At 42.4% G+C, this 13,341-nt stretch overlaps 1 protein-coding gene across 1 annotated transcript in view; it reads left to right on the forward strand.

Moving 5' to 3' along the window:
- The window catches only part of Utx (Utx histone demethylase), a 146,277-nt gene that overhangs the window by 128,617 nt on the left and 4,319 nt on the right, over positions 1 to 13,341 (forward strand). Inside the window, exons 6-16 of the mRNA XM_011507395.1 lie at positions 387 to 570; positions 2,682 to 2,897; positions 4,644 to 4,805; positions 5,463 to 5,544; positions 5,581 to 5,718; positions 8,794 to 9,126; positions 9,906 to 10,208; positions 10,494 to 10,629; positions 10,732 to 10,817; positions 11,646 to 12,069; positions 12,696 to 12,913. Coding sequence (XP_011505697.1) covers positions 387 to 570; positions 2,682 to 2,897; positions 4,644 to 4,805; positions 5,463 to 5,544; positions 5,581 to 5,718; positions 8,794 to 9,126; positions 9,906 to 10,208; positions 10,494 to 10,629; positions 10,732 to 10,817; positions 11,646 to 12,069; positions 12,696 to 12,913 — 2,282 coding nt within the window. The remainder of the gene's footprint in view (positions 1 to 386; positions 571 to 2,681; positions 2,898 to 4,643; positions 4,806 to 5,462; positions 5,545 to 5,580; positions 5,719 to 8,793; positions 9,127 to 9,905; positions 10,209 to 10,493; positions 10,630 to 10,731; positions 10,818 to 11,645; positions 12,070 to 12,695; positions 12,914 to 13,341) is intronic.

A 13,341-nucleotide genomic window follows, 5' to 3' on the forward strand; every position in this document is an offset into this window, starting at 1 on the left:
TCCCCTGGTTTTTTTTTTTTTTTTTTTTTCCCGCGACCGTTAAACACGTGCGTTACGCATGCGACTACCGACAAAAACAATGTCCCGTTTAACGCGCTCCGTTTCGCTCGCTCGATCGTCAATGAATCGTCGCGGTGGGTGTTGGGAAAACGTCGGGGAAGCCGAGGATGCTGCTACACCTTGCCCGCTATACCGATTTTCGCGCTTTATTAAACGCGTGGGCTAAAGAGGTTTTTAGCCCGAGGGAAATGACCAAACAACCGCTTGACTTTCGAAACTTTCGAAGGGGCTAGCGCGGTCGATACGGCAGATCGCGCATCCCCTCGCGAGTCTTGCTCGCGATCCAGCCCCGACTAACGTCCACGTACCCGTTGCTCGGCTTTCAGGATGGATGTACCACGTGGTTGACTGCAATATCCTGGGCGTAACCCGGCAGCAGAAGCAAGCGATAGCGATCCACTGCCTGCAGAAGTCGATCGAGGCGGAGCCGAAGAGTGGACAGAGCCTCTATTTACTTGGGCGCTGTCTCGCCGCATCCGGACAAGTTCACGATGCTTTCATCGCTTACAGGTGAGAGGCAACGACCGGGCACTTTTCTTTGGTGTTCAGTCAGGGTGTTAATTGTCCATCCCGACGAACTCGATTGGGGATAGCTGTTTGAGAGACGGATTTGTTCGTGGATTCAGAGTTGTCGGGACGCTCGTCAATAGTATCGTTGTTGTTATACTTTGCACGTAGAAACAGAAAAGTTTTTAATGTTTATCCAATAGTATTGCCAATCGTGTCGTTTAATATTTCGGGAATAATATCGAGTTGGCAAATATTGGCAAGTGCGGCTGTTCATACAATAGCGATGGATTTATGTACGTTGCAAAGGAAGATTTGCCATTGGGTTCGGCTCATTGTTACGAATGTTTTTTTAAAGTCTTTAGTAGTCAGCCGTCAATCGTCCCTATACATCGTCATATCGCTTTACTCTAGATGCGTTCGTAATTGTAATTGTATCAATGTGTTAACTTAAATTTAATTAAGTGACAGCGTGCGCAAGACTATACCGAAGCGATGCACGCTATCGGTTTGCATGTATGTATCATTGTTTTTCTTTTCGTTTTCTTTTTCGCAATTCTCTTCTTCCTTGTTTTTTTTTTTTTTTTTTTTTTTTTTTTTTTTTTTTTTTTTTTTTGTTAAATATGCGACATTTATCGTCGATTCGACGACATATCCACGTCTACGAAAATCATTAAAATAATTCGTAATTTTTCCATCGTACCTTAGGTGAATTAAATGCATTCATTAGCAAGTCGAATGTGTCGGTCCCAGTTAGAATATTCGAAAATTGACCATTTGATTATAACATTTCTTCTCTACGGCTATTTAATATTCGCGCATCGATGTTTGAATATGAAATCATTGAAAAAAAAAAAAAATAAAAAAAAAAAAATAAAAAACAGGGAAAAAACAACATAATTACGGTCTGTCTATATTTTAATGAACAATTTCAGCTGTAAATGTTGGTGAATGAATTTCTTAATATCTTATTATATTTTAAATTGCGAATGTTCGATGTTGTTTATAATTTCATATCGATTTACTAGTATCATTTAAAAATTAATAAACAGGTCATTGTCGCAGAACAATAAGTTTAATCTAATACCGTGAATAAAGTAAGCAACCGTTTTATCTTTATAGAAAATGAGTAGTTATTGTATTGATAAGCATTCTATGGCATATATTATTTGTAATTTAAATTTGTAAAATAATTTTCTATTTCAAAGAATGCGAATGAAATCGTTTAATAAGTTTTTTTATTTTTTATTTTTTTATTTTTATTTAAGCCAACGAAACATTTTGATAATTGTTTGAATTTGTTTGAATGCCGTGAGACAAATTTCAATGTAATAAAAAAAAGTAAACATTTTACACCTGCCCTTGCATGCGAATGAATTTCTAGGTTTTAAAAAGCTACCTAGCTGTACTTAAACCTTAGGTTTTTGTTTCTTTTCTTTTCTTTTCTTTTTCATAGCTGGAGCTTTTGTTTGGCATGGCAGTTCACGACACTTGTCCAACAATAACTATATTAATTGTTGATTATAATTTTACGAAATTTGCGATTATAATTTGTTTCATGAATTTTCGAACTGAAAGTAACGAAAATAACGAGAATTGAGCCGCCGTCGAGGCAGCACCGAGACACGATAATAGAAAAAAAATACTTAAAAATAATCGAAGGTAAAATAAGTTAAGAGTTTAATATATTAAACTTGACTGATTCGACTGCATCAAATATTACCGGAAGTCATTATTTCATTATTTTATTCGCGATATAACCCCTCTCTCCATGCCTACCGACATTAGCTCGCAATATATTGAATTTCAGCGATAAGAAGACCGCGATGGTCAAGGGATCGATAAGTTTTAATAAACTTAAATTACAGAAAACCGATTGAAATATTAATTGCGGTCACGGATTTATCCGAGTAGTTCTTTAATAACGAGCTGCGAGAGCCATAATCCCATTAATTAGTGATAAATAATGGTAGCGCGAGCCTAGCTCAGCTGTGCCTTACTCATAATATCGGCCAAGCGATCGCCACGGACTCGTGGTGAAATGTTAAAATTCACTAACCGCCGCGCGCTCCTCGCACTAACGAGCCGACTACTGACCTATTTCTCTCCTCCAGGAATTCAGTGGAAAAATCCGAAGGTAACGCGGATACTTGGTGTAGCATAGGAATACTATACCAGCAGCAAAATCAGCCCCTGGACGCCTTACAGGCCTACGTGTGCGCGGTCCAACTCGACAAGTCGCATTCGGCCGCCTGGACGAATTTGGGTATACTCTACGAGAGTCACAGCCAACCGAAGGACGCCCTCGTCTGCTACGTCAACGCCTCGAGGTAATACGCGTCCCCAAACCCTTCTAACATTATACTGCCTGTCAGTGTGCTCGTACAGTGGTCTTCGAGACCTCCGGTTGTCTGGGAATTTCTTCGGTTTTGTCCTGGGCTTCTATACCGAACTCCGATAGCGACGTCGCCGTGATGAAAGCGACCACAAGCACTTTACGATATTGTCGCGTGTGGTGATTATCAAGGGCGATACATGAAAATTCTTTTTTTCTCTCTGCCCTCGTCATTTATGAGTAGATTAAGCCGTGGAGAACTCGATCGGGCTTAATTAAATTAAAATCCTTTGAGGTGGCGATATATTGGTTGCGCCTATATTGTTAAATTCCCTCTTTATTATAGTCGATAATACTGGTTGTATTAATCAAGGGTTGATTCAATCAAGATTAAATTAATGCATTTCATGCAAAATGTTCGAGAATTGTGAAATTTTTAGAAAACTCATTGGATCGTAATCGTAGCGGCGAATATATTATTTTTAAATATTCACATATTTCCGGAAATTCACTAGAGTTACTCGTGTTTTTTTTTTTTTTTTTTTTTTTTTTTTTTTTTTTTTTTTTTTTTTTTTTTTTTCGAGATATCGGATATAATCACAACCTTTGATCTTACCAATAAAATGATACGGTCGATTCACGTTGAATAATGATAATAAGGAAAAATTATTTTAAATTAAGCAACTTTATACGTATTATATTTAATCTTTGGGTAAAAGGAATAAATAAATGATGTAGGTTATGGGAGAAAAGGTAATTTTTATTGTTTAAGTGTCAATGTGGCGTGCGCACGTAAGTCGGATCGCTACTTAAAAAGCTCCATATTTCTAATCGATATAGTTTCATAATTGACTTGCCATTTATAAATACGACGATTGTCAGCAATGATGACTTTTTCTCTCCCAGCCTTTAAATAATCGATTCATATACATTGTAGCTTATTTATGAGTTTAAGTTAATTTTCATTGAAAACGGTGATATCTTTTGCTTTGCTATCGGATCGTTAAAAATAGATGATGAAAATAATAAGAGAAACCGTTCGCTATTCATTTGAATATCGTTAGTGTCATTAATAACGCGACGCGTTATGAAAATATTTCGAATAAATTTGAAGTGTAAATTTGAATAAAATGAATCGTTAAATTCCCCTCTATTATGCTTTTGTATAGATAAAATTTTCGTTAAAATGTTCAAGTTTCGATCAGTAGAAATTGTTTGACAACAATATAATATAAATCATAAATCATCAGCTCACACATATGGAATATTTGGGCATTATCTATCGAAAAAACGTAATATAACCCGTGTGCGTATTCATATACATGTTTCGGGTGGCCACACACGCCCACACGCACACACGCCCACACGCACACACAAATAAACAAGCAAAAAAAAGAAGGTATTTTTTATGTAATTAAGCATCCATGTAAATGATCTGCTCTCTTGTTTAATTCGTAGCTTATTGTGCACAAGTCCCCATTGTAAACAAAGGTAAATATATGCGCACGGCGCTGATAAAAAAAAAAAAAGATTAAAATAATAATAATAATAATAACCGAGACATCAGTACGCAATCGCTCGTCATCCTAACGTAAGTTGACCAGCAATGTCCAGGTATACGTTTGTCCCCGGCAAACGCTCACCTGGTCTCAACCTCACAATCGCGCTGGCCTGGTTGGACCATCGACACTAATCTCGCCTCGCCTGGCCTCGTTTGGCCTCGCGTATGCTTCACTTACAGGGGCAACAACAATACGCCCAACTGCGCCAATAGTTCCCTCAGCAGTCAGCTGAGTGGCGCCAAATCCGGCGGCAGTGGTCCAATGAACCCCTCGCTCCAGCAACGTATCAGCTTCCTCCAGAGTCACCTAAGCCAAGCACCAATGCCTTCCGTCGCCACCAAGTAAGCCGCTAGCTGTTTTATAATCTTGGCGCGAGCGCGAGGTACGCGAGCAACCGGTTGACTGATATCTTGATATCCTGATGGGCCACGCACGGTTCCCTTCTCCTACTGACTGTGGGCCGAATAACCCCGGGATTACTGAAACGGTTTCGCAACGCGTTTACCATAGGTAAACTGAAAATTAATCGATAACGCGTGACCTCCACCCCCACCCCCACCCCCCACCCCATCCCTAATCCGACGTCGAAGTATGCACTTCAATTTTCCAATTCCATTAACCTGCGCGCCGATCATTCCAATTTGTATTACGCAGCTGTTCTCATTTGACAACGAGAATTGATCGCGTATTAGGACGCCTGGATTTTTCTCCTTCGATCAACAAGCGCCTTGGTGCAGTCGTCTCAATCTCCCTCTCTCTTTTTTCTTTTTTCTTTCATTTTTCTTTTTTAACTGCACACGTAACGTTGTAGGATTTTCTGCCATTTACGCGCTCGCCTAAAAGCTCGCCTAAAGCTCTAAGCCTCTTTGAAATACAAGAGCACAAGCAAGAGCAAATGTTGCCTATGGGGAGAATGTGATCGGGAAAGTTTCGTTGCCTTCGTCGCCGCGCTCGATTAGCCTGTCACCCCCGGTAACAAACGCTAATGCTACTCGTAGACGACGCCAACTGCCGTCGATCGAGGAGGCGTGGAATATGCCAATTAGCGCGGAACTCTCAAGCCGCCAACAGCAGCAGCAGCAACAACAACAACAACAACAACAACAACAACAACAACAGCAGCAGCAGCAGCAGCAGCAGCAGCAGCAACAAGCGCCTGGCGGTGCGGCTTACAAATATGCTGGTGGTCCCTCGGGCCCACCCCCGCCCTACCCCCAAGGACAGAATCAAAACATTAACAATAAACGATTCAAGGTGGGTGCTCAGAAACTCGAACGCGGATATTGCTCTCGTAAGGGAGTGCGGAGAGCTCTTTGCCGAGCCTACAAAAGCATTCATGACTTGTTCCGTTCATACGTCTATTATGCTTTGTCAATTGAAACTTCAGTGCTCATATCGCACTGAGATCCTTTATTTAAAGTATCTTTACATTCGCGCTCGACGAACCAACTATGCATTTATCACTCGAGCTCACTGACATTGATCTCAAGAGGATGTTAAATACCAACACTACATCCAATAATAATGGGAGTAATGAGAGTAAAAAGAGTGTTTGACAATGAGATTAATCGCTTGGTACGGTAATAATCAATTGCGCTAATGACGCTACCGTACGTTGCACAGCTCATTGTTGTCGACATGAGAAAGTGTATAAATTCGGAGCTTAGGGTTCGTCTCAATGCGCGCTTAATAATTGACTGACAAATTATTAATTAATATTTTTTAAATATTGTTCTTATGAATTTGCAGTTTTATCACATATCCTTACTTGCTTTGTGGATAATGGCGGGGTTTTTTGGTTTTGTTTTTTTTTTTGTTTTTTTTTTTTGGCCTCGACGCGATTAAAGCGTCGTCCACGTTATTCCACTAATTTCTTAAATATCTATATTTGAGAAACTTTCGACTTATCTGCCATTGCCATTATCGGCAATAATCGTCCGTTAATTTTTATGCTTCTGACGTTCCATTCCCATGCGTGTCCGCGTAACTATAACGTCGATAATTATACAAAATGCATTTAATCATAGCTTTATGTTTATTTTGTTAATTTGTATTTACGTGGCCACTTTCACTTATGTGAAAGCATTTAGGCGCCTTGTGTTTTATTGTTCGGCATTATCTCGTGTAATGTCGGTGAAAAACGACGATGGAAATGTTCGCGTACGTCGCACTTTAAATTGTAGCGTACATTTTCGTTTAACCGACTTTACGTAATGTTCAACGTTTGTTACTTTGCCGCGTATCTCATTATTACGACATTGTTTTCGATCGTTTGTGCTTACAAAATTAACAAAATACCTTGGGAATGGTACGATTTTAGATGACGATTTGATGGAAAAAACAGACAAATGAAGAAACGAAAGAAAGAAAAGAATTCACTTCGCCTCAAATACATTATCCACAAAGAGAGTTAATTGATAATCTGACTTATAAAAAATATTAATAAACTAATTTTTCTTTCATACAGAATAATATACCTAAAAAATTTTTGCCCATCGGCACTATTGGATGGTCGGATAGACACATAATTTTGATGCTCTTGTACGAGTAATTTCAACAGTAACTTCCTTGGGTTTACTCGCCCAATTACACATAATTGTCTGTATTTTAATTTCCAAAGTCTGTATTGAACTTCCCCCTCCCCATCCCCCCTCATTTTTTTTTTTACTGCTAACTATTCCTCTGAATTATCTCTTTTATTTCGACGTAAGCTTTCCTGTATATTACAAAAAGCTTAAAATTACAACGAGACGAGATAACGATAAAGAAACGAGTAAAAAGAACGAGTAAAATAATTCGAGTTCTTCAAAGTACAAAGTGCGACAAAGCTTACAAAAATCTTAAGAATCGATCTGCCAATTTGTCATTTGAACTGGAAGTTTGTTAAAAAAAAAAAACAAAAAAAAATTTTAAAAATCCTAATTTATCGATTGATTTCTTCTTAATAGAATTAAACTTAATTATCACTTAATATCATCCCGATTCTTGCTATAAATAATAGTTTCGTGCACCATTGAACCAAGATGAGCCGCGTGCAAATCTACCCGACACATCCAATTTTGTCCAAATGGTGGAGGAAGATAATTTGAATGTTCACGAATTGCTAGCAATGCATTCGTAAACGGTCAGATTTGATGTCCTTATCCGCTCGAAGTCGTCGACGTAGGCCATTTAGTGGTGGTTGTCCTACGTCCTACGATGGCAAAATAACGAACATACGAAAGGACTCGAAAATTATCCTTGCGAGCGTAAGAATGGTACGAGTATAAGCGATAAGGGACTGTTCAAGTATGGTTTGTAATGTAAAATAAATTCACGTTGTAAATGAATACATTACATGCATTTATATTTCGACAATTTTCATTTAATAATCATAACCAATTTTATTTTATTACTTTAAAAGCATTATAATAATTTGAGTAATTGAAGTAATTTTAAACTTACATAAAAAAAAAAAAAAAAAAAATTACAAACTCTAGAAATTCGCTATTTAGATGACAAATGGCATGCATACAATTTTCTGTGCATTAATTCTGCCTAATTTATTTTTCACTCTTCTTTGTTTTTGCTTTCCCTTTTTTTTTTTTTTTTTTTTATTTCTTGTTTTTATTTTTCATCCTAATTGAATGTATAAATGTTCCTAAAGCACACGCATACATACGTACGTTATTCAATACTGTCTTGAGCGAATGAATGAATAACGGGCGCATAAATAAAGAGCCAGAATCCATTGAGAAATCAATACATTTTGCAATCAACAATTTAACATGTTTATTCGAGGCAAATTTGCCAATATCCTATTACATCGTCGCTCGATGCCTCATATATCTCATTGTTATAGTCGGCATCTTGCAATATCTCCGATACATACATTTCCTAAAGTTAGCGCAAAAAATATCGACGTCGTGTGCAAAATTTCCACAAAAATGGCTAAAAAAAACTTGCTCGACTTGCGGCAAATCCAATTAGGAAAAAAAAAAAAAAAAAAAACATAGCCATTATTTGGAAATCAAGCCAAGAGCTTTTGCCTCTTCTTTTGATTAGCCCGTAACGTATCAATATAACATTACATAAACTAAAGTAGCAAGACGAGTAAATACCCAAGGTCTCAATGGGTTCAGCCCCGAACGCAAACACTAAACCAATTCACCAACCGACGTTGCTCGCACTAATCTCATCGATCGTGGCCGCGTGTAATTGTAGCCGGGAGAGGAGTCCTCGACTCCTGGGCAGCAGCAACAGCAACAGCAACAGCAGCAACAGCAACAACAACAGCAGCAGCAGCAGCAGCAGCAGCAACAACAACAACCACAGCAGCAATCACAGCAGCAGCAGCAGCAGCAGCAGCAACAGCCCCAACAGCCCCAGCAGCTCCAACGGCCCCCATCTTTCTACCTGACTCCTCAACAACTGCAGATGCTACAGTTTCTTCAGCAGAACCATGGCAGCCTCACGCCCCAGCAGCAGGGATTGCTGGCCCAGCTCCAGCATCAGTATCGTTCCATGCAGCAGCATCAGCAGCAGCTGAGGTTGCAACAGCAGCAGGCTTCTCAACGGGGACTGAGACCAGGACAGCCCGGATACCCCATGGGCTACGCGCCCGCTCACGCTCAACCCGGACAACCGGGTGTAATCAAGAGCTACGGGATGCCCCAGCAACCGGTAACATACACGCAACCCTTAGCTACTCCAGCGTCCAATCAATTATTCCTTCCCTCTTCACTCATCACCACCATCGTCATTTATCGTGACTTTATAACGCCGAGCATCGATCGCCGCTCTCGAGACCCATTGTTTGCCTATCAATGGCGCGGCTTTCGATTACGTCGGTTGATGGGGGAAAATTCGCATTCTTATCATTCGACCCTCGGGGAACTCTCCCAATTAGATCAATTATCTACTCAAAGTACCTGATTTTCGCCCGATTGTCTGCCGCGGGCGATTAAACTGGGGATCGTTTTCACCGCCGCGCCCCCTTCGATAGGCCACCGAAATTCCACCTCGAAATCTCTGGCATGTTTCCATTTCCATTTCGAAAAACCTAGAATTGAAATACAATTCAGGCAGTGGGCAGCGAAGGGGTGGCTTTTGATAATTATAAAAACGACATACATTTAGCATTACGAAAGCTTACGTTCAATTTACTTTAAATAACAAATTGTGCATATACGACTGAACAGAAATGTTGACGTTCCGACGATAATCCCCTCGTTCGTCTCTCTGCCATTGGTCAGGTGGAGCAGTTACCCAAATTGCCATTTTTCCGTCTGTACTTTCGTCGAGAGCCCGTAATCGAGCCTTCGCCTCCTAGCCCACCCGATCCCCGATTTGACAATTCCTCGTAGTGACACCAAGTAGTCCTAGTAGGCAAACGCACACCCAATCCGCGCTCGCCTGTCGTTCAACAATAAACGAAACCGCGCAAACCATCCTCGTTGCAGCAAAGCGGAACCGTGGCCCTGCAGACCGGTTTCTCGGACTCCAATGTCGGCTACAACGCCGCGGCTACGGGCAACTGCCAAGCCGCCGGTATGCCCTACAAGTCCGCCTCGGACCCCAACTATCCCCAGCGTCCACCCCAGCAAGGGCAACCCCAGCAACAGGCTGGTGCTGGATCGCAGTTCGGTGCCCAGCACTACCAGTCCTCGAGCCAATACGGGGCCCAGGGTTATACTCAAATATCCTCGACGACGAGCTGCTACCCCGAGGGCTCTTCCGGCAATAACAGTAACGGTGCAACAGCTGTGACCGGTGTCGCCAATACCACCGCCGTCACCGTCACCGGTGCCGCCGCTGCCGCCGCCGCCGCCGCCGCCGCCGCCGCCACTGCTACAGTCACCGCCACTGCCAATGCCTCCGCCAACGCCACCGTCCCAGCCAATGCCAACGCGAAGGGTAACGCCAATGCCAATACCACTGCTGCCGCCGCTGCTGCAGCAGCAGCCGCCGCAGCCGCCGCCGCGACCGCAACCAGTGCCACCACCACCAGCACCGTCAACGCCGTCAATACCAATGCCGGTGGCAATAAGGATGCCGGCCTCGGCGTCACCGACCAAGAACTCCAAGCTCTGCTCTCGCAAAAGGACATTGCCACCTCCCTCGCCGAGGATCTCCTCAAGCACTTTGGTTCCGAGGATTTGGACGTGAAGGAGGAGCCGCAACAACAACAGCAGCAGCAGCATCAGCAACAGCAGCAGCAGCAGCATCAGCAACAGCAACAGCAACAGCAACAGCAACAGCAACAACAGTCGCAACAGCAGCAGCAGTCCATCGTCAATAACGGCACCCTGAGCTCCGGCCCCTTCTCACCCTCGAACCTCGACGTCAACGGCGAGAAGATGAAGGAGGTCAAGGTGAGCTTTTCTCTCGAACGATTTACTTTGCGCTTTCGAGTATTCGATGCTCTAGGGGCAGAGGAGAGTTTCGAACCGGAATGATCGCTATTCCCGAGGAGCCACTTATTTCACGCAAGACTTAACAATTTGTATACCAAACTCACATTGTGCCTCGCTCTCTAAACAGGCTTTTCTCCAAGCATCTTTCTCTCCATTGTTTGTGCATGCGTGTGCACGTTCTGACTGAACGAATCAAGTATATGCGTTTTCATTTGCGTGACTTTCCTTATAATTTAAAATCTTGCCTCCACTGCTTTCTAACATTGCCATTAAAAATACTTTACTTTTTAAAAGTTTTTCTACTCGATGCGCTCGAGCTTGAACGCAGACGTAAAACCTTCCAACGCGATATAATATATTCTGCGCTTATAAGTGCTTGGATTTCAAACTTCTTCTGTGCACACGTATTTGTATAATAAGTATAAGTGCATTTGTTTGTGTTTGTGGGTGTTTGTGTGTTTGTGTGTTTGTGTATTTAAAGTTTCTTATTACGAAGTGTTCGGGTGAAATAACTTAATTTAACTTCCTTTGAAAATTCGTTCTCAACTTCTGCCGAGCTGCCGTGTTCCCTTATAAAACATCCGCAGCCTATTATTGTAAAGCAAATTGATCCAAGCACCATTAAAAAATAATATGCAATTGTTATTACGGTACAGAGCTATACCCGCACATTTAAATAACGCCCGGTTGCAAGCCAGTTTCATATAAAAATTATCATTAACTTTACGCGATTGCGTCATCGAGGTGTCTTAACCAATGTTGGACCAATCTTCGCTATGATTTAAGATCGAGAAGGTCGACGAGCCAATCAACAGCTGCTCGAGGTTGGAGACCAAGGTGTCCGTGGAGACGATAAAGTGCGAGGCGACCTCGAGCACGAACAAGGTCGACTCGTCGGTTCTGCGCTCGGAGCCGGTGCTGCGACTGGAGCGCCTCTGCGAGACTCAGGCCGAGCCCGAGTTCAACATCGAGATGGACTCGCGTCGGGTGCTGGAGCAATGCCGGTCTCGGGGCCTCAAAGCCGTGCCCAACTGCTCGATACTGAGCGATCGCTCGCCGCCCCCAGCGCCCCCCGATCCGCCTAGCCAGAGGCTCACCAAGGAGCAGCTTCTACCCCCGACGCCCAGTGTCTTTCTCGAGAACAAGAAGGATGTCTTTAGTCCCATTCTGCAGGAATTTTGTCTCAAGCACCCAATCGCCGTTGTCAGAGGTCGATGCATTTCTTATTACGATAACCTCACCCCTTACCCGTTAACCCTTAAAACCCAACCTCCTTACATTCCAATATATATATATATATATATATATATATATATATATATATGTCGCGTTGCTATTATCAGGTTAGAAAATTTAAAGTGCCCTTCGGCTAATCCCATGTTGGTGTTCGTTCAGTATGAGCTGCAGCCTTCGCTCGGTCAAGGTCAATTCTCCTTCCTCCAAATCCACTGGATTCTCCCTCTCTGCTCTCTGCTCTCTGCTGAGCCCGAAATGGCGACACTTGAAAACCGAGCTTTACGTTCAAACTCAGACAGTCTATTTATTATTCCGAGTAATGAATAATAAAGTGCAAAGGGCTCCTCTCTTTTTTCATTTGTCCTTTGAAATTGACAAAGGCCAGAAAAGGTCAAACATAATAATAAACACCGTATCCGAAGTCTCTAAGCTCATTTGTCAATCTTCTATATGTCGCTCGCGAGAATTACAAGCGAAAGTAATTTGTTTATTTATGCCGTAGTTGTTCCCAATTAAACAAATCGGAATGGGGATATTTATAAGAAGCGATAATGGCAGCCGACTTTGTAAAAAAGTAACGACGATTGATTTATTGCGCAGGTCTGGCAGCTGCTTTAAAACTCGACCTCGGCCTCTTCTCAACCAAGACTTTGGTCGAGGCGAATCCGGACCACACGATCGAGGTGCGCACGCAGCTCCAGCAGACGAGCGACGAGAACTGGGACCCAGTGCTGGCCCGTAAAGTCTGGGGCTGCATTAGCCACCGCAGCCACACGACCATCGCCAAGTATGCGCAGTACCAGGCCTCCAGTTTTCAGGTACGGCATTTTATCACTCGCAATAGACGTAGTGCGCGGGCATCATGTTGTTCAAATAAAGCGTACATAATTTTTATGATGTAACAACACTCGATCCTTTATCTTCGGAATCGAGTTAGCCGTAGGAATCAATAAGTAAGGCGGCGTTTATTTGGCCAGTGATGTAATCGTCGTGATAAGGATGACGTCCCCTGGGGACATATTATCGTTCGTCTTGAAAATCGATCCCATCGACTCGAAATCTTTGGGCTTTCTTTTTTCTATGTTATCTAAGCCTAAACCTATAATTCTCAAGCTTCTTTTTGTTTATTCGATTGTAGTTACTCTTATTTATTTTTCCCTTTCTTTCTCAACGTGAACTGGGAGGTGGGGGGGGGGACGTTACGGTATGGGGGGTCGGGATTTGGCCGACTACTTGTGGGGGGGGG

The sequence above is a fragment of the Ceratosolen solmsi genome, unplaced genomic scaffold, assembly GCF_000503995.2.
Source record: "Ceratosolen solmsi marchali unplaced genomic scaffold, CerSol_1.0 scaffold6, whole genome shotgun sequence".
NCBI lineage: Eukaryota > Metazoa > Arthropoda > Insecta > Hymenoptera > Agaonidae > Ceratosolen > Ceratosolen solmsi.